The sequence below is a fragment of the Oryctolagus cuniculus genome, chromosome 1 (genome assembly GCF_964237555.1).
Source record: "Oryctolagus cuniculus chromosome 1, mOryCun1.1, whole genome shotgun sequence".
NCBI lineage: Eukaryota > Metazoa > Chordata > Mammalia > Lagomorpha > Leporidae > Oryctolagus > Oryctolagus cuniculus.
The window spans coordinates 139,736,428-139,760,002 of record NC_091432.1 but is presented as its reverse complement, the minus strand read 5'-3'; the positions used below and the strand labels follow the sequence as shown (position 1 = coordinate 139,760,002).

Below are 23,575 nucleotides of genomic sequence, written 5' to 3'. Positions count from 1 at the left end.
TGATCTTCCGCCTTTGGTGTGGCATCTCATATGGGCGCCGGTTCGAGTCCCGGCTGCTCCACTTCCAATCCAGCTCTCTGCTATGGCCTGGGAAAGCAGCAGAAACATGGCCCAAGTGCTTGAGAACCTGCACCCACATGGGAGACCCAGAAGAAGCTCCAGGCTCCTGGCTTCAGATTGGCGTAGCTCAGGCCGTTGTGGCCATTTGGGGAGTGAACCAGTGGATGGAAGACCTTTCTCTCTGTCTCTCCCTCTCACTGTGTGTAACTCTACCTCTCAAATAAATAAATAAATACATAAAATCTTAAAAAAGAAAGAAAAACATGAAGCCTGTGGCAGATCAGATCAGGAAAAGTGTTAGCTGGGAGGCAAAGTTTCCAATCCCGTAAGGAAATGGTAGAAATCTGTATTGGTTCAGTTTACTGAACACTCTGAATACCTCAGCTTTTCCACATTTGCCACCCAGATATTCCAAGCCCTACCCCTCTTTCTCAAATTGACGCTCTTTCTTCCTGTCTCACATTTGCAATCTTTTCCTGAAAAGTAGAAAGGAAACAGAGGGAATTGAATTTTATTGACTGCCTCAACTGTGCAAAACAATGATTGAAAACTGGGTTTTGGAGGATGGCGTTTGGCTGAGTGGTTAAGATGTGCTTGGGACGCTGGCATCCCATATCAGAGTGCCTGCACTCTGTACTTCAATCCAGCTTCCCGCTAATGCACACCCTGGAAGCAGCAGGTGATGGCTCAAGTGCTTGGGTCCCTGTCATCCATGTGGGGGACCCGAACTGAGTTTCTGGCTCCTGGTCTGGTCCTTTGGGAATGAAGTAGCAGATGGAAGATCTCTGTCTGTCTGTCTGCCTCAGTCTCTCTGCTTTTCACATACATAAGTAAATAAATGAACAAGTGGAGGCTCTGGGGACAGAGAGAGTATGGTCTGAATTCCAGCTCCATGGCTTCCTAGGTCAGGCTTCGGTAAGTAACAACTTCAGTTTCCTCTTCTACAAAATAGGGGATGACAATGCCAACTTCAAAGCTTTCTGAATACGAAATAAAACGTCTAAATGCCTGGAACAGCCTGAGAGGGAAGTCGGCAGATGGCAGCTAATATTATCCATTCTGTTCTCATTTCTTGGTGACAGGTGCTTTACATACTTATCATCCCAATGAAATGGGCACGATAATTCTCAGTTTATAGACAACGACATTGAAGTTACAGATTGTGTGAGATGAAACAGATATTAGACTAAGCTGTTCTTCAGACGAAGACATTTCTGATGAAGTATTTACATCATGCACCACAATCTCAAAGTGAAGCAATATGGAGTGAATCTGAAGCCATAGCTGTTTGATTTGGAATTTTTTTGAGTCCATCCTACTTGGTATTTATGAGTTGTCATTCCTGATGGGTTATAATGGTCGTGGTAATGCTACCTGTCGCTCCCCGTCTTCGTGGAGGAACGACACAGGACCCTGCGCTGTTCTTTTGTCTGCTCGGCCCTCCCCGGGTTTGCTGCTGGTTCTTCCCGGGTTGGCTACCGTCCCTTCCACCTCCGTGGAAGGGCGGTTCCCCCTGCCACATTCCCCACTTCTGCGGGGGAGCGGCACACCGCCGGCCGGCTCTCTCGGGGGCTGCACAGGTGTTCCTTCAGATGTTCCCCTTAGATGTTCCTGGTGCATGCCGTCTCTCTCCTCCTTTATAGTCCTCTCCACCAATCCATGCTCTGCTACCCACACGCCGAGTACGCTGCTCTCCTCCAATCAGGAGCAGGTCCTACAGTTCCTTGGTTGAACTGGAGGCAGCTGCGTGGAAGCTGTTTCCCTTCTCAGCGCCATATTGTGGGAGAGCAGATGCATAGAATAAGTCTTAATTCCAGTAACTCAGTCCAGTCCGGGTTGCTCCCCACACTATCCACGATAACTTTTTTTTAAATCTATTTACCTATTTTCTTTTTATTTGAAAAGGAGAGAGGGAAAGAGACACAGAGATCTTCCATCTGCTGGCTCACTTACCAAATGCCTGCATTAGTCAGGATGAAGACAAGTCTCCCACATGGCTGGCAGGAACCATCTGCCAGCTCCCAGGAAGCTGGTTTGGGAGCAGAGGATGCTGGACCCAAACCAGGTACTCCAACATGGCATGTGGGCATCCCAAGAGGTTAACCCAAATGCTGTGCTAAGCACCCAGCCCTGCACTACTTTTTTCTTAATATGATTTATTTATTTTACAGGTAGAGTTATAGACAGTGAGAGAGAGAGACAGAGAGAAAGGTCTTCCTTCTGTTGGTTCATTCCCCTCATGGCTGCTATGGCTGGCACTGCACCGATCCAAAGCCAGGAGCCAGGTGTTTCTTTGTGGTCTCCCATGCGGGTGCAGGAGCCCAAGCACTTTAGACCACCTTCTACTGCCTTCCTGGGCCACAGTAGAAAGCTGGACTGGAAGAGGAGCAACCAGGACTAGAACCTGGCACCCATATGGGATGCTGGGGCTGCAGGTGGAGGATTAACCAAGTGAGCCACGGCGCCGGCCTGGCACTAACTTCTAAGAATCAGCTTTTACCACCGACCTGGGTTATCTGCATGACTCTTCCAGATAAGGAAGACAGTCACAAATGCTGGGGAAGGAGGTAGTCCTCCCGCTGGCATTTCCCTTCCAGGTAACACAGACACTCTTTCAGTGGGCAGTCCTTCCATCTAACTCCGTTATATAACTCAGACAACTTGTCAGCTTTCTGTAGTTGGCCTAATAAATCAACTAGGTAAGGTTGCATTATTTTAAATACTGGATGTTCTGCGTAACTCCTATCTTAAAATTTATAATCTAGGGGCCAGTGCTGTGGCGTAGCAGGTAAAGCTCTGCCTGCAGTGCCGGAATCTATATGGGTACCAGTTTGAGTCCCAGCTGCTCCACTTCTGATCCAGCTCTCTGCTATGGCCTGGGAAAGCAGCAGAAAGATGGCCCAAGTCCTTGAGCCCCTGCACTCATGCGGGAGACTGGGAAGAAACACCTGGCTCCTGGGTCCTGGCTTTAGATCAGCCCAGCTCCAGCCTTTGCAGTTGTTTGGGGAGAGAACCAGCAGATGGAAGACTCTCTCTCTCTCTCTCACTCTCTCTCTCTCTTTCTCTCCCTCTCTCTCCCTACCTCTCTGTAACTCTGCCTTTCAAATACATAAGAAATCTTCTAAAAAATTTAGTCTGCTGATGAGTCAACATCAAGGTGTCAAAACAGAGACCAACATAAGTGAACAGTACTATAATTAGACTGCAATATGCAATGGTTGAGTTGTAAATAAAATTCACAGCTTTCCTGGCATAATGATTTCTCATCATCCTGTGTTGTCCTTGCATCCATTGAGAATATAAGTTTAACCGTCTTATACCAGGAGCAGGGCTCAGTCAGACTTGAGAGTTTCTAGTTCCCCACTTTCCCCCAGTTCCTCCATGTGGTCCATCCTGGGATATGCCTCCTACGACTGCCTCCTGGTGACACCTCCCAAGGGGACAGGTGGATACCATTTACTTGACTTGTCTCCAACATGGACTGCATAGAGAACCCCTCAGGGACCACCTCCAAGAGACAAGGTGACTGTGGAACTCCTGTCTACCTTCTGTACATGCACCAGTTAGGGCTCCCCACTGGAAACTGGTTAGGACCCAGCCAGACCCCAGTAAAGGCCTTAGCCCCACAGGACTCTCCCCAGCCTTGTTTGCTGGTTGGGATCCCTGTCACCTTCAAACTGTCCACCCACCTCATGAGAGCCAAGACCAAACTGGAGAGAAACCAAAACGATTAACACACAGCCCGCAATCAAAGGGAACATCATTATCGGAAGAGAGGAAAGGTACAAGGGAAGCAATGCTTTTCCTTGTTCTAAGTTAGAGAACTCGCCACGGTACTTTACCTAAGATACAATGAAAGGCGCCTTCAGACTCATTCGCACAGCAGACACAGGAATGCCATTCCTTTGGTGTTTTCTTGCCATTTTGGGCAAAAGCTGAGGGCACAGCATAGGGGGAAGTTGTGCTTAGCTCTCAAAAACGTAGCACGTGGGCAATCGGAATATGCTCATAGCAGGACATTTTCCAAACAGTATTCCTAATACAGGGGACAGGTGATTCAAAGCTAGTTGGTGACTTCCACACTACAGTGAAATGGAGTTCCTGCAAGAGCCACCTGTCCCAAATCCCACCTCAGTCCATGGTTTCTTTTTTTACATTTTTATTATTTTTAAATACTTATTTATTTGAAAGTCAGGAAAGCCAGAAGCAGAACCAGAGAGAGAGAGAGAAAGATCTTTCACCAGCTGGTTCACTCCCCAAATAGCGTCAACCCCCTGGAAGGCTGGAACCAGGAGCTCCCTCCGGGTCTCCCATGTGGGTACAGGGGCCCCAGGACTTGGGCCATCTTCTACTGCTTTCCCAGGCCACAGCAGAGAGCTGGACCGGAAGTGGAGCAGCTGGGACTTGAACCGGCGCCCATAGGGGATGCCGGCACTGCAGGCAGCTGCTTAACCCACGGGGCGGCCCCAGGCTAGGGCTTATCAAGACTCCGACCTCCGGGAAGGTCCAGTCCACCTGCAGAAGTCGGTGGGCTGGCGGACCCAGGGAGTAGCCTCCGCTGTTGCAGTCCAGGCATGGCTAACCCACAGCCTCGGGCTCTGAGACACGGGTGCAAAGCAGAGCCCCTCACGCAGCGGCCACACTTGCAGCCAAACCCGAGGAGGCAAAGCATTTTAAGTCACTCTGGCGTCCCACCTAGCACAGGGACCCCGGGGTCGGGCCCAGGGGGCGCGGTGAGGTGCCTCCCTTTGGGAAGTTCCCTTTAAGTATCCCAAAGCCTTGGAAAACTCGTCCTCCTCCGTACCGGACAGATGAGTTAATATCGCTGCAGGGAACAGGGGGCCTGCCCAGTACCACACAGCAGCAGTTCTCAGGGCCTGGGGCGACGAGGCCCCACGGCCGCGCGGGCGTGAGAGCCTGGCCGAGGGGGCGTGGCCTGGGCGGGGCGCCGTGCGCGTTCGCGGGCGCGCAGCCGAGCGGCGCCGGGCTGGGGCGGAGGGGAGCGGCGGGCCCGCGCCGTAAACAGACAACATGGCGGCTGCAGTGGCGGCGGCCCCGGGGGCCCTGGGCGCTCTGCAGGCCGGCCGCAGCCGTTGGGTGGCCGCTGGCTGCGCGCAGCTGGGCCCTGGGCTGCGGCTGCCCGGCTCCTGGGCGGGCCGGCTCGCGGGGCCGGCTCGCGGGGCACTGGGCTGGGCGCCTGCGGCCAGGGGTTCCGCCCCGAGGAGGGGCTACAACTCTGAGGCGAAAACGGAGGAAGAGCTGCGGGTGCGGCACCTGGAGGAGGAGAATCGAGGTGAGGGGCGCGGGCGGCGTGGAGCCGGGGGCGGGGGCGGCTCCGCTCGGCCTCCGCACCCGCCGCAAGGTCGAGCCCCTCCCCGCCCCCACCCCCACCGCCACCCCCACCCCCACCTCCACCCTGCCCGCTGCGGGCGTTTGGTTTTGCAGCTAGTCGGTGCAGGTAATGCCCGACCGCGTACTCGCGAGCGGCTTCCCTGACACTTGGCCGGTTCAGCGCGGCCGACTCGAGAGATGCAGCGTGCGCTCTCCGCTCCAGACGGGCCAAGGTCACTGCACTGGCAGGGGCGGGCCGCGCTGGCTTGCAGGTTTTGTGCTTGGCCGTGTAGCGGCTTCGTGTCAGGTCAGATGTTTGGAGGTAGAGTTGTGGAAGCTGCAGTGAGAACGCGCGTCGTGGTTCCGAAAGATCTCGGATGTGACGCTGGCCTCTTGTCCGTTTCATCCGACAAAGTTAGTCCTGGGGGAACTGTGCCACTGCAGGCGAACGGTTCTGAGCACTTAGGGGCTTGCTGTACTCCGAGGACCAGTTTGTGGGTGATGTTGAAAAGGGGCCACGAGGCTGGAAGGGACGGGTACTTAGCAATCCGATAAAGAGGGTAAGATTCGGAGGGAGTCCTTGGGTCGGTCCCTTTCGCTGGCAGCGTTGGGGTCCCCGTGGGCGGAATGGCAGCTCGCCCGGTGTATGACAGAGGACCAGGTGTTTGGTGTGGACGTGCATACATCGAGCACCTTTGTCATTAAAGCAGAAGTGAGAAGTGAGTGAGTCACGATGGCGTCTTTTAGCGTAGTGAAGAGCCAGGGGATTAATGGGCTGTGCAAACTTTAAAGGCTTGGCGAGAGCAAAGGGCTGCGAAGATGCGTCTACCAGGGGGAAGGGCAAGGCATACCCCAGAAAGCCGTGGATGATGCTGTCAGGGAGAATCCCTGGGCAGCCTCCCTGTGCCTCCACCCGAGTCGTGTAAAATAGGAAAGATAGCGCCAACTTGATAGGGTTACTAGGAAGAAGAGATGCGATCCATACGCACTGCCACCCAGTATCCATCCCGCTGGAGGAGGCTGAGTTATTTCATCCCTTACTTGTTTGTTATTTCAGGTGGACAGGAGCTTGGTCCGAGGCTATGGAACGTGAGCCTGTGGGGTGCATTTGGGAAGTACCGTGAGGCAGAGGTGGCTGTCCTGTAGCGGGTCAGGCAGGATAGTGAAAGCCAGCCGGGAGCTAGGCTGCCGCTGGAGTGGTTAGGGCTGTGGATGCCACATCTCGGGGAAGCTTGGTTGTGCTGGGTTTTCAGTTACATTAGTATGTAACTGAAATAATATAATAGTATGCAACGGTATGTTGGATGCAAAGGAATTGCAAGTACAGCTAGTAGTAGACACTGTCTTTTGGGGTTTTGTTATTTGTTCTTTTTTTGGTTTTAAATGAATGCGGATCGAAAGTAAACTTACACAAAATGTCCAGGAAAGTCTTTAAGTTAGGATCTGAATGAGCTGAAAGAGGAGGTACCAGAGCAGAAAAGGTAATTTAGTGAATCCTGATGTTTTCAGGTTATCTAAAATGTAGGAGTCAGTGATTTAAGCCATCGTGGTGTCTTAGAAAAACTGGCCCAGGCTTTTTTCGGAGTTGGCTATCGATACCTGTGCTTCACTTTACTGTGGAACCAGCAATAAGCAGTGTGAAGTGTACCAGGAGGTCAAGGATACTACTGGTGTAGCAATCTTGTCTTACAGGAGACGGGTCCGGAATTGGCATTCTCAGCCGCCGGGAGGGACAGAGGAGCCTCAGACTGGGTTTACAGCCAGTGTACAGGTTTTATGCTGCTTTTGTTAAATTTATTCCTAAATATTTTGTTCTTTTTGGATACTTCTTTTAAAGGCAGGATGACAGAGAAAAAGAGAGAGAGAGAAACAGAGAGAGATCTTCCATCTGCTGGATTACTTCCCAAATAGTTGTAATGACTGTGGTGGCGTTAGGCTGAAGCCAGGATCCTGGAACTCAGTCCTGGTCTCCCATGTGGGTGGCAGGAGCCCAAGCTTGGGCCATCTTTGCTTTCCCAGGCCATTAGCAGAGAGCTGGATTGGAAGTGGAGTAGCCAGGACTGCAACCAGCGCCCCTGTATGGGATTCCAGTGTTGCAGGTGGGGGCTTAAGCTCCTGCACCACAGTGCCGGCCCTGATATTAATAGTGTTGAGTGGACTTCTTAATGTTTTCTACATATCCAAGGACATGTAGCTTGTAAATAATAATAATTTTATTTTGTTCTTTTCAATCTGAATGTCTTTTTTCTTTCTTTCTTGTTTTCTTTCTACTAGGGCTTTCTGTAACAGATTTGAATAAAGGTAATGAGAGTGGGGAGGTGTTGTGACTCAGCAGTTTAAGTTTCTGCTTGGGATAACTGTGCCCCATTTAAGGTGCCCAGGATTGAGTCCTGTCTCCATTTCTGATCCAGCCTCCCACTAATGTGCCTGAGAGGCAAGGGTCACTCAAGTACCCGAGGCCAAGACGTTCACTGGCTGGAGTTGCTGGCTTCTGGCTTTGGCCTGACCCAGCCTCAGCTTCTGTGGGCATTTGGGAAGTGAACCAGCAGATGGAAGACCTCCCTCTCTCTGTTGCTCTGCCTTCCAAATAAATAAACATTGAAAGTAAGTAGGGAGAGCTGGCATTGTTGTCTTGCTTCTGATCTTGCGGTGGGGTGGAGAGAGGTGAAGAGAATTAGGACTTTCATCATCAATCATTAGTGAGGGATTTTTTTTTTGTAGATGCCCTTTATCAATTGGAGAAGGTCCTTTCTTTTTGTAGTTTGTGGAGTGTTTCTTTGTTGAATTTTGTCAAATGCTTTTCCTGAGTTTGTTGAGATGGTCATATGATTTTTCTTATTTAGTCTGCTGATGTGATGGAGTATGTTAAATGATTTTCAAATATTGACTCAGTTTTGCATACTTAGAGTAACCGCACATGGCTGTGGTATATGATTGTTTTTATATATGATTGGGTTTGATTTGCTAATTTTATGTTGAAAATTTTTGCATCCATGTTTTTGAGAGATACTGGTCTTTGGTTTTTCATTCTTGTAATATCTTTGGTTTTGGCATGAGGATAATGCCAACCTCATGGAAGTGTTCTTTCTGCTTCTGTTTTTTGGAAGACATTTAAGAGGAATGGGATCATTTCTTTGATATTTTGGTAGAACCTATCTGTGAAATCATCTGTTTCTGAAGCCATTTGTTTGGGAAGCTTATTAATTCCCAAGTTATTTTTTATTAGAGAGAGAGAGAGAGAGAGAGAGAGAGAGATCTTTCATATGTTGGTTCAGCTAATTCAATGCCTACAGCTCCTGGGCTGGATCAGGCTGAATTCAGGAGTCAGGAACTCATTCTGGGTCTCCCCCAAGTACTTGAGCCATCACTTGCTGTCTTCTAGGATCTCCATTAGCAGGAAGCTGGAATCCAAAGCAGACCCCAGACTCAAAATCTGGGCACTCTGATAAGGAATGCAGGGGTCTTAACCACTGTGCCGAATGCTTACCCCACTTACTAATTATCGATTCAACTTCTTTAACAGATACAGGCCTGTGCATTCTGTTTCTCCTTATATGAGTTGTGGTACATCAGATCTTTCAAAGAATTGGTCCATTTCATCTAAATGATCATTTGTGGCCATTGAATTGTTTGTATTTCTTTATTATGCTTATGGTATTCGTGGGATTCAGGAGTGATGACCAGACCCTTTTCATTTTTGATATTAGTGATTGCAGCAAGTCTGGCTAGAGGCTTATCAACTTGCTGAAGTTTTTAAAGAATGTTTTGGTTTTGTTGATTTTATCATTAATTTCTTGTTTTCAACTTTATTGATTTCTGCTAATTTTTATTCTTTTTGTCCTGCTTACTGAATTCAGTTTTTTTAGCTTTTTATTGTGGAAGGTTAGATCAATGATTTTTTTTTTTTTTTGACAGGCAGAGTGGACAGTGAGAGAGAGAGAGAGAGACAGGTCTTCCTTTTGCCGTTGGTTCACCCTCCAATGGCTGCCGCGGCTGGCACGCTGCGGCCGGCGCACCACGCCGATCCGATGGCAGGAGCCAGGAGCTAGGTGCTTTTCCTGGTCTCCCATGGGGTGCAGGGCCCAAGCACCTGGGCCATCCTCCACTGTACTCCCTGGCCACAGCAGAGAGCTGGCCTGGAAGAGGGGCAACCGGGACAGAATCCGACGCCCCGACCGGGACTAGAACCCGGTGTGCCAGCGCCACTAGGCGGAGGATTAGCCTAGTGAGCTGCGGCGCCGGCCTAGATCAATGATTTTTGATATTCCTAGTACATGCATCCAATAGTATAATTTTTCTTTAAGCAGTGCTTTTTGCCACATCCCACAAGTTTTTAGATATTTTAATTTTCAATTAGTTACAAATATTTAAAAATTTCTCCTAAGACTTATTTCATCACTTATGCATTATTTATAAGGGCCTTTAAAATTTCCAAGTATTTTGGTATCTCCAGCCAACTATTAAAGGCTTGTAGCTTATTTTGATGGTGGTCTGAGAGCACACTTTGTATGATTTCTTTTCTTTTAAATAGTTTGGGTGTGTTTTGGTCTAGAATGTGATCTCTGGGAATGCTCGCTGTGAGCTACTGAAGAAATGTGTTCTGCAACTGTTGAATAAAGTATTCTGTGTTCAGTTTGCTCCACCATTCGGTTAGATCTAGTTGATGGTTGGAAGTGTTTCAACTTTACCCTTACTGATTTTCTGCCTGCTGAATCTATTAATTAATAATAGAAGTACATTGAGATCGGCGCCGTGGCTCACTAGGCTAATCCTCTGCCTGCAGCGCCGGCACCCCGGGTTCTAGCCCTGGTTGGGGCGCCGGATTCTGTCCTGGTTGCTCCTCTTCCAGTCCAACTCTCTGCTGTGGCCTGGGAGTGCAGTGGAGGATGGCCCAGGTGCTTGGGCCCTGCACCTGCGGGGGAGACCAGGAGAAGCACCTGGCTCCTGGCTTTGGATCGGCACAGCGCTGGCCGTATTGGCCATTTGGGGGGTGAACCAATGGCAAAGGAAGACCTTTCTCTCTCTCTAACTCTGCCTGTCCAAAAAAAAGAAAAAAAAAAAAGGAGTACATTGAAATCTACACCTGTAATAGTGGATTTGTCCATTTCTCTTTACGGTTCTTTTAGTTTTTAATTCACATAATTGTATCGTCCATTGTTAAGTGCAGCAACATTAAGGATCATTATGTATTGTTGGAGAAGTGGCCCCCTTTTCACTGTGTAATGCTCCTCTTTATCCCTGAGTCCATTTGCTCTGAAGTGAGCGCTCTCTGAGTTCATATAGCTATCAAATCGCGATTCCGGCTTTCTTACTCAGTCTGAATCTTTATATTTAAAGTGGGTTTCTCAGGTGTGACATGTATTGGGTCTTGTTTCTTGACTGCTCTGAGTTTCTTTCAGTATTGTTTCTTTTTCTCCTTTTTCTGTTTTCCATTCTTTTTCTGCCTTGTCTGGTTTTCATCAAGCATTTCATATTATTTTATTTTCTCTCATTTCAGCATGTCTTTTTTTTTAGTGCTTACCTTAGAATTTGAAATGTACATTTATAGTGAATCCAAGTCGACTTCCAAGCAACACTATACTGCTTCCTGGTAGTAAAATGTTAGAGCAGTCTAAGTTTCTACCTCCTGTCCCCTGTGTCATTGCTGTCTGCCTTCTCCTTCCTGTAAGGTGTAATTACTTAATATATTGTTGCTGCTGTTTTGAAGAAATTGTTATCTTTTTGGTCACTTAAGAAGTATGAATCAAAAAGAGTTTTGAAATTTAGTAGGTTTGTTAGCAGTGGTATGTGTATAGTAATTAATCTGCTGTTTTTATTGTAGGGTAGATCAGATGGGAAAATACATTGTCAGGGGACCAGGCTTGCTATCATGACGGAAGGAAGGAAAGTACAAATGTGTAGCCAGGGAAGATAAGAAAGAATCCTGTTTTGCTGCATTTGAGTTAGAGCTGTTAGGATGAAGTCATGGTTTCTAATCGAAAAACCCTAAGTGCATTAATCATATAATATACATTTTGGGTCTAAAAGGAATAATCTTCCAGAAGCAGTGATGGTAGCCGATCCCTGGGTCATGGTTTCTAAGTACAGTTTGCCAGGTCTGCTACAGGGAAAGAGTAAAGGGGAACGTGGGCTATCTTTTTGGGTCAGCAGTCCAGGAGTGCTCAAGTACTAAAGGTCAAAGAAAGGGGCTTATAAAGGCTCCCCAGGCTCTAGATAGGGTGATGTGAGCATGAAAATGTATAGTGGTGGTAAAGGCTGCTAGCACTTTGAATAAGGAATCGGTGATGCTCAAAAGTAAGAGTGTGTGTGTGTGTGTGTGTGTGTGTGTGAGAGAGAGAGAGAGAGAGAGAGAGAGAGAGAGAGACTTGTTTTTAATGGGAGAATGGAGGTGGAACATCACTGTTTTGCAACCAGCAAGGTAATAATGAAGTAATTACCATGGCAGTGCAAGGTGAGATCTGGATCCTTTGTCTTTCTCCAATCGGTACCTAGCTGTCCCAACACTGTTTGTTCCTTGTTATCCCACTGATTTGAAAGTCTTATAATTACACTTTTATTATAAACTAAATTTGCATCTGAACATTTTATTCTGTTTCAGTATCCCTGTGTTGTGCTCCAATGTTACTCTAATTCCTGAAGTGTCGCTCCCCCTCTTCGTGGAGGAACGACACAGGACCCTGCGCTGTTCTTTCGTCTGCTCGGCCCTCCCCGGGTTTGCTGCTGGTTCTTCCCGGGTTGGCTACCGTCCCTTCCACCTCCGTGGAAGGGCGGTTCCCCCTGCCACATTCCCCACTTCCGCGGGGGAGTGGCACACCGCCGGCCGGCTCTCTTGGGGGCTGCACAGGTGTTCCTTCAGCTAGATGTTCCCCTTAGATGTTCCCTGGTGCATGCCGTCTGTCTCCTCCTTTATAGTCCTCCTCCGCCAATCCCAACTCGGCTGCCCACACGCTGAGTACGCTGCTCTCCAATCAGGAGCAAGTCCTACAGTTTATTAGTTGAACTGGAGGCAGCTGTGCGGAAGCTGTTTACTTCTCTCCCAGCGCCATATTGTGGGAGAGCAGATGCATAGAATAAGTCTTAATTCCAGTAACTCAGTCTAGTCCGGTTTGCTCCCCACAGATCCCCCTTTCTTTTTATTTTTGGCGTTGATACGCGCCTGTCTTCGGTGTCCCGCGGCACACACTCTGCTCTACTTGCTAGAGTTGCCACAGGTTCTTACAAGTCCTATCAATCAGGCAAACCGAATCCGGGTCCTCTCTTCGCCATGTTGTGAGGAGGTTTTTAGGCGCTGATGCGTGCCTGTGTTCGGTGACCTGCGGCTCATACTTTGGTCGAGCCGCCTGCTGGCGCTTACCGCCTTAATCAGGCAGACCGAATCCAAGCTTTCTCATTGCCGTATTGTGGGGGAGACTTATTAGTGTTGGTTCGTGCTTATCTTCGGTGACCTGCAGCTCATACTCTGGTCGAGCTGCTTGCTGGTGCTTACCGCCTTAATCAGGCAGACCGAATCCAAGCCTCCTAATTGTTGTATTGTGGGGAGGCCTTACTGATGTTAATTTGTGCCTGTCTTCGGTGACCTGCGGCGCATAAGCTGCTAGCCGCCGCAGGTGCTCATCGCCTCACTTAATCAGGCAGACCGAATCCAAGCTTTCTCATTGCCATGTTGAGGGGAGGCCTTTCTATTTCTCTATTTCTCTATCTCCGGGCATTCCTATTTCTCCCATTTTACTTCTATCTTCCAGCATTCCTATTTCTCTCATCTTACTTCTAAACTTCTGTTTCTCTTATCCCCGCGGCCTCCCGGCGCCTCGCCCTGCCGGCGGGCTCCGCCCTGAGGCTGCTTCTCGGCGCCTCGCCGACTCTGAGCCGCTTCAGCCCGCGCCTCTCTCATCTGCGCGGCTTGGCTTTGCGCACACACTCCGCGGTCTCGCACTTAACCCTTTCGCGTCTGAACCACGGCCTCGCGCCAGCCCCGCGTTCCCTATCTATTCACGCCCCGTGCTCTCTCTGCACGCGGCGGCTTCCGCGAGTCACACAGCGTAGCTTACGTGTCCGCCACTAGCATTCAATCCAAGTTCCCCGGGCTAGCCTGGCGAATTCAACCCAGCTTACGTCTCCGCCCCACGGTTTGGCTTCCCGTCCTTTGCTCCCCGGGCTAATCAGACGGATCCCAATCTGGCTTACGTTTCAGCTTCTGGTTTCAACTTTTCGCCCCCTATTCCCGGGCTAACTTGAGAATCCCAAAGTGGCTTTCGTTTCCGCCTCGGCCTGCCCCCCACGGCTTCAATTTCCCTAACATTTTTCTCTACCCGGTATGTTTCCCCAAGCTTTCCTCCAACAATATTCCTCCCTCATTTCTCCTGGCCTCTCCCCACAGTCCGCATCTGAGTCTGTTTGTTCTAGCTTTCACTTTCGCTTTCGACCTTAGAGATTTCTCCCAGCCTCCCCCCGTAGTCTGTATCCGAGTCTATGCCTAGGCTTTCAATAGCTTCTTCCGGCACCCTTTTCGTCCGGCTTTTCCCTAGGCTGTTTGCTAGTCTCTCTCTCTGGTATTTTCCCATTTCTTCCCGTTTCTTCCCTCCTAAGTTTCCTATCCGTCCTAGGTTTCCTATCCGAGTCACGGCACCATTATGTCGCTCCCCCTCTTCGTGGAGGAACGACACTAAGCCCTGCCTAGGCTTCATGTCCGAGTCACGGCACCATTATGTCGCTCCCCCTCTTCGTGGAGGAACGACACAGGACCCTGCGCTGTTCTTTCGTCTGCTCGGCCCTCCCCGGGTTTGCTGCTGGTTCTTCCCGGGTTGGCTACCGTCCCTTCCACCTCCGTGGAAGGGCGGTTCCCCCTGCCACATTCCCCACTTCCGCGGGGGAGTGGCACACCGCCGGCCGGCTCTCTTGGGGGCTGCACAGGTGTTCCTTCAGCTAGATGTTCCCCTTAGATGTTCCCTGGTGCATGCCGTCTGTCTCCTCCTTTATAGTCCTCCTCCGCCAATCCCAACTCGGCTGCCCACACGCCGAGTACGCTGCTCTCCAATCAGGAGCAAGTCCTACAGTTTATTAGTTGAACTGGAGGCAGCTGTGCGGAAGCTGTTTACTTCTCTCCCAGCGCCATATTGTGGGAGAGCAGATGCATAGAATAAGTCTTAATTCCAGTAACTCAGTCTAGTCCGGTTTGCTCCCCACACTGAAGTGCTGTGTTGTGTTTTTTTTTTTTTTTAACAGGCAGAGTGGACAGTGAGAGAGACAGAGAGAAAGATCTTCCTTTACCGTTGGTTCACCCTCCAATGGTCGCTGCAGCCCATGCGCTGCGGCCGGTGCACCGCGCTGATCCGATGGCAGGAGCCAGGTGCTTCTCCTGGTCTCCCATGGGGTGCAGGGCCCAAACACTTGGGCCGTCCTCCACTGCACTCTCGGGCCACAGCAGAGAGCTGGCCTGGAAGAGGGGCAACCGGGACAGAATCCGGCGCTCCGACCGGGACTAGAACCTGGTGTGCCGGCGCCGCAGGCGGAGGATTAGCCTAGTGAGCCGCGGCGCCGGCCTGTGTTGTGTTTTAATATATAGTAGAGCTGGTTCTTCCCTCCTATACCACTGTTCTTCTTTTTTGTTTTCTGTGCTCTTCCTGCATTGTTATTTTTCTACACAAATTTTAGAATCTTCATGTATAATTTCAGAACTTGAATTGGGTTTTCTGTTTAAATGAGGGAGATACTTGTGAGATTATTTTTTTGCTATATAGGAACATGAATGATATGTGTTATTTGTTCACTTCCACTTTTTTTTTTTTTTTTTTAAGAGGAGTTCTACAAAGTCTCTGTCAGTAGGATTTGCACATTTTTGGCTAAGCGTAGCCCTGGGTCATCCCCCCTGCTCCCTTGCCTATTTTCTGGATAATAAAAATGGAGGGTTTTCTCCTAAGGTATCTTATGAGTGCTTGTCTACCTCCGTCTCTCCCATCCTGAAATAGTAACTTCATTTCTCTTAGAGGATGCTTTTTGTTTTTTATTTAATTCTTTTGCATTTTCAAGGTTTATAGTCATCATCTGGTAATGAATTTCCAAGTTGTTTCTAAGGTTTGGCTAATATAAAAATTGCTGAAATTCTCGTGCACATCTCATTTTGTTCAGGTGCAGGAGTTCCAGGTCATTTCAGTGTATTTTCAGTGTATGTTACAGTACTTTGCCAGTTTTTCAGGGACCTGGATTATTTATGTGGTTTATCAAAAGTATTCTGTCAGTGATTTTACATAGTTTACATAGTTTTTACATAATTTCTTAAGTAAGTTGAATCAGTGAAATTGGCAGAATTTTAAATTTATTGTTAATTTAAAAAAGCTTATTTATTTATTTGAAAAGAGGAGAGATAGGGAGATAGAGAAACAGACAGAGGTCTTCCGTCCATTGGTCCATTCACCAAGTGGCTGCAATTGTTGGGGCTGACCCAGGCTGAAGACAGGAACACAGTCTCAGTCTCCCACTTGGGTGTCAGAGACCCAAGCACCAAAGCCATCACTTTAATGCCCTCAGCTGTGCATTAGGAAACTGGAATGGGAAGTGGAGCTAAGACTTCTGTGTAGGTGCTTTGCTATGGAATGTGGGAGACTCAAGCTGCATTTTTTTAAAAAAAGATTTATTTATTTATTTGAATGGTAGAGTTACAGAGAGAGGGAGAGACAGAAAAAGAGAGAGATGAGATGGTCCATCCACTGGTTCACTCCCCAGGTGGCCGCAATGGCCAGGGTTGGGTCAGGCTGAAGCCAGGAGCCAGGAGTTTCTTCCTGGTATCCTATGTGGGTGCAGGGGCCCAGGGACTTGGGCCATCTGCTGCTGCTTTCCCAGGCCATTAGCAGGGAGCTGGATCGGAAGTGGAGCAGCCAGGACAGGAACTGGTACCCATGTGGGATGTGGCATTGCAGGCTGAGGCTTTACCAGCTATGCCACAACACCTGCCCCTAGAGCAACATTTTCACTGCTGTGCCAAATGCCTACCTATGCAAAAATTTTAAAAGTAAGGAAATTATACACAGTCATGTTGAAGTGTAAAGAAAAAAACATCCTACTTTCATGCCATTTCATCAGAATTAAAGATTTTAAACATCTCCTGAATCACTGCTGTGAATGATAGTTTAATTCATTGTCTCTCTGACTTGTGTTACCTATATTATTTTTATAGACAGTATGTGGGTCTCCTGTTGGTGTAAGATGAGATGTGTGCTGTTCTGTTTTGTTTTCTGCTTTTTAGTTTCTGGAATTTATTAGTTTAGGTTGCTTTTTATGTGAACGGGAGAGAGAGGGAGGAAAGGGAGGAGGGGAAGAGAGAGAGCTGAGAGAGGAGGGAGGAGCTAGATAGGTAGATAGCTTCCATCTGCCTGTTCACTCCCCCAAATTCGCATAGCAGCCAGGGCTAAGCCAAGGCAGGAGCTGATGATTCCATCTAGATTTACTGCATGGGTGTCAGGGATCTAAGCATTTGAGCCCTCAACTGTTGCCTCCCAGGGTGTGCATTAGCAGGAAACCTGGAGGGAAGCCAAGGTGGCACTCTGACCCAGGCACTCTGATAAGGGATGTAGCTGCTCAGCCTGCTGTACCACAATGCCTGCCCCAGTTGCTAGCATTTATAACTTTGTTTTTATCATCAAGGTTTATGATAATTGCATTTTGTTCTCATCCTAATTGTTAAATGTCCTACCTCAAAATTGAATATATATATATATATAATGCTTATAATATTGTTGATAATTATGTTGATATTGTGGTTGAAGGGGTATTAATTGTTTTTTACTCTAGGCTGTTTTCATGCACAATGACAAGCATGCTAAGTGCTGACACAAATAAGGTGCACAGAGTGATCAAATGTATTTAAAAGGTGAGAAAGTGAACATACGCACGTGTGAGCATGGGTTGCCTCACACAGAGAAATACCCATCAGGAGTGGGCAGTGGGGCAGAGGGTTTCCCCGAAGGGAGTAGGGGTGGTGGAGGGGAGGCAGAAAGAACACTTGGCAGCCCTCCAGCCATGGTCTGCAGTAGAAGAGAGCCTCCTCGCAGTTGTTGGCCTGCTCTGTGAGTTGGGGTGGTGCCTCTCCGGCAGGGAGCCCTCTGAGAATTATACGGCTCCTTCACAAGTTCCATGTGGAGCTCAGGATCTGTGTTTTCATGGCGTCCCCTCTAGGTCCTGGATGCAGCAGATGCATCCTGGGAAAGGGGCATTTTGATTGATAAGTAGGAGGATGGAATTACATGGGGGCTTTGTGACTTCTAGCTCAGCAGTCTCCTGCTTGTTTATCCTACATTAGTACCAACTGCAGCATATCCCTGGACGTGGTCTACTGCTCATCTCCATTACTAAAAACTGAAACTTAGGTACTGTCATCTCTGCAGTAGTCTCAGTTTCCCTTCTTTTTGGTAAATTGATGTGACAATTTCATAACACAAAATTGACCATTTTTAAAAAAGATTTATTTTATTTATTTGAAAGAATTACAGAGAGAGGTAGAGCCACAGAGAGAGAGAGAGGTCTTCCATCTGCTGGTTCACTCCGCAGATGGCTGCAATGGCTGGAGCTGCACCGATCCAAAGCCAGGAGCCAGGAGCCTCCTCTGGATCTCCCCTGTGGGGAGCAACTGAGACTAGACTAAGTTACTGGAATTAAGACATATTCTATGCATCTGCTCTCCCACAATATGTCACTGAGAGAGAGACTAAACAACCTCTACGCAGCTGCCTCATCAGTTTGACTGATAAGCTGCAGGAGCTGATCCTGCTCCTGATTGGAGGAGAGCAGCGTGCTCAGCGTGTGGGCAGCAGAGTTGGGATTGGTGGAAGAGGACTACAAAGGAGGAGAGAGACAACATGCACCAGGAACACCTGAGGAACATCTGAGCAGCCCCCGAGAGAGCTGGCTGGCGGTGTGCCGCTCCTCCGCAGAAGCGGGGAAAGCGGCGGGAGGTGTGTGTGTGTGTGTGTGTGTGTGTGTGTGTGTGTGTGGTGGGGGGTGGTGCCGCCCCTCCACGGAGGTGGAGGGGCCGGCAGCTAACCCGGGACAGCGTTGTTCCTCCACGAATGAGGGAACGGCAGCTAACCCGGGAAAGAGCCGAGCAGATAAAAGAACAGCACAGGGTACAGGGTTGTTCCTCCGTGAATGGGGGAGCGACACTCCCCTGCGGGTGCAGGGGCTCAAACACTTGAGCCATCTTCTACTGCTTTCCCAGGCCACAGCAGAGAGCTGGGTTGGAAGAGGAGCAGCCAGGACTAGAACCAGTGCCCATATGGGATGCTGGTGCCACAGGTGGAAGATTAACCTAGTGTGCCATGGCGCTGGCCCCAAAGATTTATTTTTATTTATTTGAAAGAGTTACAGAGAGAGGTAGAGACAGAGAGAGAGTCTTCCATCCGTTGGTTCACTCTCCAGATGGCCGCAACGGCTGGAGCTGCGCCGATCTGAAGCCAGGAGCCAGGAGCTTCTTCTGGGTCTCCCACGTGGGTGCTTGGATCATCTTCCACTGCTTTCCCAGACCATAACAGAGAGCTGGATCAGAAGTAGAACAGCCAGGACTTGAACCAGTGCCATATGGGATGCCGGCGCTTCAGGCCAGGGCTTTAACCTGCTGTGCCACAGCGCTGGCCCCCAAATTGACCATTTTAACGTTTTCAAGTGTCCTATTAGCCTTTTGTTTATCTACCATCTAAAAAAAGTTTTGGTTTATTTATTTTATTTACTTGAAAGGCAGAGAGTAAGAACAAGAAAGAGAGCTTCCGTCTGCTGGTTCAAACCCAAGTGCTTGCAGCAGTTAGAGGTCAGGCTGAAGCTGGAGTCAGGAACTTCACCCAGATCTACCATGTGGGTGGCAGGGTCTATATACTTGAACCATCATTTGCTGTCTCCCACATTGCTTATTAACTTAACCTACTTCCACAGTACCTACTCCTCTACCATGTTTTTTTTTTTTTCTTAAGGTTTATTTCTTTATTTGAAAAGCAGAGTTACAGAGAGACGGAGGCCTTCCATCTGCTGGTTCACTCTCCAGAAGGCCACAATGGCTGGAGCTGGACCAAGCCAAAGCCAGGAGCTTCTTCACTTCCAGGTCTCTCATGTGGGTGCAGGGGCCCAAGGACTTGGGCCACCTTCTACTGCTTTCCCAGGCCACAGCAGAGAGCTGGATGGGAAGAGGAGCAGCCGGGATTCTAACTGGTACCCATACGGGATGCAGGTACTGCAGGCGACAGCTTTACCTGCTATGCCATAGCCCAGCCACTTCACCATGTTTTACAACCAGAACTGATACCTCAGCACTGATCTCTAATTCTAAAACATATTCATTACTCCAAAACAAACACCCAAATACCTTCATCTGTCCCTCCTTACTCCCTTCTCCCTTCAGCCTCTGGAAACCACTTTATCTTCTATCTTTATTGATTTACCCTAGAAATAGAATTCCACAATAAATGCTTTTTGTGTCTTGTCTATTCAGTGTACTTTCAAGGGTCTCTGTGTTACAGGGTATGTCAGTACTTGATTCCTTTTTGTGGCTGAAGAATATTCTACTGTATGACTGTACTCTTTTTGACGTTATGAATCTTTGAATATTTGTGTGTAGTTTGTTTAATTGTAATAATTTTATGTTTTACTTTTGGAGGAACCCCAATGTGTTTTCGTTAGCCAGCTGTGTCAGTTTACATTTTTGTCAGCGAGGTATGAGAACTCCTGTTTCTCCTGTCCTTGCTAGACACTTTTTTTCTTATTTAAGCAAAAAATTGTGAAAGTCATCCTAGTGGGTGTGAAGTGAAAATGCATTGTGATTTTGATTTCTGTTTCCCTGATGACTAACCATGGACATTATTTCAAGTGCTTCCTAGGCATTTGTTTATATTTGGAGAAATGGCTATTCAAGGTCTTGGTTCATTCTTAATTCAGTTTTTTTTTGTTGTTGTTGTTGTGAGTTGTAAGAATTGTTTATAACATGGCTATTAGCAGCTGTATGGTTTGCAAATATTTTCTACTCTTCTGTGGACTTTCTTTTTACTTTCTTCACACTTTTGGTGAAGTCTAATTTATCTTCTTTTTTGCTTGTGCTTTGGGTGTTTTATACACACACACACACATATATAAATATATACATTTTACTCATTTGAAATGAAGAGAAGAAATAGGAGAGAGAGACAGAGACAAAGGTCTTCCATCCACTGGTTCACTCTCCAGATGCCCACAGTGGATGGAAGGCAGGAGCCTGGAACTCTGTCCGGATCTCTCCTAAGGATAGCAGAGACGAAGGTGCTGTAGCTACCAGCTGCTGTCTCTCAGAGTGGGCTGTCAGGGAGCTGGACTCAGAAGTGGAGCTGGGCCTTGAACCCATGCACTCTGATGTGGGATGGGAGCATTCCACGTGGCATTTTCAGCCCCGTGCTGATGAGCTGCCCTTTGATTTTGTATTTGAGAAACTGTTGCCTAATCCAAGGCTCTGAAGATTTATACCTGTTTCTCCTTCTACAGGTTTTATAGTTTTACATTTGTGTCTTCTATCCATTTTGTGTTAACTTTTGTGTAGAGGAAAGTGTCCAACTCCATTCTTTTACTAACCTAGTTTTTCCTGCCACCATTTGTTGAAAAACTGTTTTGTTGCTATTGAATTATCTTGGCATCCTCATAGAAAACCCAGTGTTTGTAAGTGTAAGGCTTTATTTCTGCACTCTCACTTTTAGTCTGTTAATCTATACTTCTGTCCTTATACCAGCACCACATTGTTTCATTGTAATTTTGAAATCAGGAAATGTGATTCCTCCAACTTAGTTCTGTTTCAAAATTGTTTTTCATTATTCTGGGTCCTTGTTTATCAGTTTGTCCACTGCCAAAAAAAAAAAGAGCCATTTGAACAGTTTGAATTTAATTGTGGTAAATAGATCAATTTGGGAAGTGTTGCATCTTAATATTAAATCTTCTGTGAACATAAATGTTTTTATTTAGATCATCTTTAATTTTTTTCAATGATGTTTTATAGTTTTCAGGGTGATGTTGAACTTTACTGATTAAATTTATTCTTCAGTATTCTATTCTTGGAAAATTAACTGCTTTTCCATTAATATCCATATTTATTCCTGAGAACTTTCCTTGATCAGAAGTCTGCTTTGTCTGAAATTAATACAGCTACTTCCTCTTTTATTTGATTAGTATTAGCATGGTACATTTTTTCCATTTACTTTTTTAAAAAAATATTTATTTTTTAAATTTATTTGAGTTACAGAGAGAGATAGGAAGAGACAGAGAGAGAGAGGAGAGAGATCCTCATCTGCTGGTTCATTCCCCAAATGGCCACAATAGCTGGGGTTGGGGCCAGGCCAAAGCCAGGAACCAGGAGCTTAATCTGAGTCTCCCATGTGGGTTCAGGGGCCCAGGCAATTGGGCCATTCTCCGGTGTTTCCCAGACGCCATTAGCAGGGAGCTGGATTGGAAGTGGAGCAGCTGGGACTCAAGTTGAATTGTTGCCCATATGGAATGCCAACACTGCAGGAAGTGGTTTAATCCTCCATGCCACAGCCTTGTCCTGACTTTTATTTTTTTTAAAGATTTATTTATTTATTTGAGAGTCAGAGGGGGAGAGAGAGAGAGAGATATCTTTTATCCACTGGTTCACTTTTAATATATATGTATGTGAAATATTTAAATTGGGTTTCTTATAGATAATCTGTAGTTTGATTGTATTTCTTAATCCACTCCCACAGGCTTTGTCTTCACTGTTCTAAGTGATACTGATTCAACTTGACATGATCGACATTCAAATTGATATAATTGGATTAGTATCTGCATATTTATTATATAGTTGTTACAGGTACTTTATAATAACAAAATATTCCTAATTTCTTACTCCATTTTACAATGCCTTAGCATATAGGCAAACTTTTATATCAATTAAGAGTACTATGATATTTTACTCATTTCTGCTCCAGTGCTTTTCCTTTCTTTATGTAGAGCTGAGTGACCTATATAATTTTCATTTTCTCTAAAGAGTTTGTTGTAACATTTCTTTTGCAGGACAGGCAAGTCTCCTGGTAACAGATCCCTCCATTAAATTTTTTAAGGCCAGCGCTGTGGCATAGCGGGTAAAGCTGCCGCCTGCAGTGCTGGCATCCCATAAGGGTGCTGGTTTGAGTCCCGGCTGCTCCTTTTCTGTTCCAGCTCTCTGCTAATGGCCTGGGAAAGAAGTAGAAGATGGTCCAAGAGACCTGGAAGAAGCTCCTGGCTCCTGGCTTCGGATTGGCGCAGCCCCGGCCATTGCGGCCAATTGGGGAGTGAACCAGTGGATGGAAGACTTCTCTCTCTCTCTGCCTCTCCCTCTCTCTCTGTGTAACTCTTTCAAATAAATAAATCTTAAAAAAATTTTAAAATTTATTTTCATTTTATTTAAAAGAGAGATTGAGATAGAAAGATCTGTCTCCTATCTTTGGGTTCACTCCCCACATGCCTGCAACAGCCAGGACTGGACCAAGCTGAATTCAGGATCCCAGAACTCAATCTGGGTCATCCACATGGATGACAGGAGCCCAAGTCCTTCGTCCCTGTATCCCCGTCTGCTGTGTCCCAGTGACCAGGACTTGTATGAGGCACTCCGTTATATGGGATGTGGGCTCCTGAGTGGTAGCCTAACCACTGTGCCAGGCCTCTGCCCTACCCTCAATGTCCAGTTATCTGAGAAAGGCTTTACTTTTCCTCCACTGTGGAAAGGTAATTTTACAACATACATAATTCTAGGTTTTTTTTTTTCCTCCTTCAACACTTTATATACAGGCATGCATCATTTAACTGCGGGACATATTCTGAGAAATGTGTTATTAGGTGATTTTGGCATTTTCCAGACATTGATAGTGTGTACTTACACAGACCTAGGTCGTTCAACCTATTACATGCCTAGGCTATATGGTATAGGTATGGCTTCTACTAGCATAAAGAAGAAAACCTCACAAGATTAAATCAAGTACAAGCGAATACATGCAGTCAAGAGACAAGGTAAACATAATGTACCTGAGACTGCCGCCTGCAGACACAGCATACTGTCTTACAGTAACTTCTTTATACGTGAGAGTACACTTTCTAAAATAATGATAGAAAGGATAATTTAGTAAACACATAAGCCATTCAGTAGTTTATTATCATGATCAAATATTAGACAGCATACATAATTGTTTTTATACAGCTG

The 23,575-nt window shown here is 47.2% G+C and overlaps 1 protein-coding gene across 5 annotated transcripts in view; it reads left to right on the top strand.

Annotated features, from left to right (window-relative positions):
- Positions 1 to 5,033: 5,033 nt before the first annotated feature.
- AUH (AU RNA binding methylglutaconyl-CoA hydratase) overlaps positions 5,034 to 23,575 on the top strand; it is a 163,917-nt gene continuing 145,375 nt past the window's right edge. The window contains exon 1 of one of the 5 annotated variants that reach the window (XM_017342359.3): positions 5,034 to 5,353. In XM_017342359.3, coding sequence (XP_017197848.2) covers positions 5,092 to 5,353 — 262 coding nt within the window. In that variant the 5' untranslated portion in view covers positions 5,034 to 5,091. Of the gene's footprint in view, positions 5,354 to 5,492; positions 5,806 to 23,575 lie in introns of those variants that run through there. The other 4 variants (XM_017342355.3, XM_017342357.3, XM_070049404.1 and 1 more) reach the window with 4 other exon arrangements.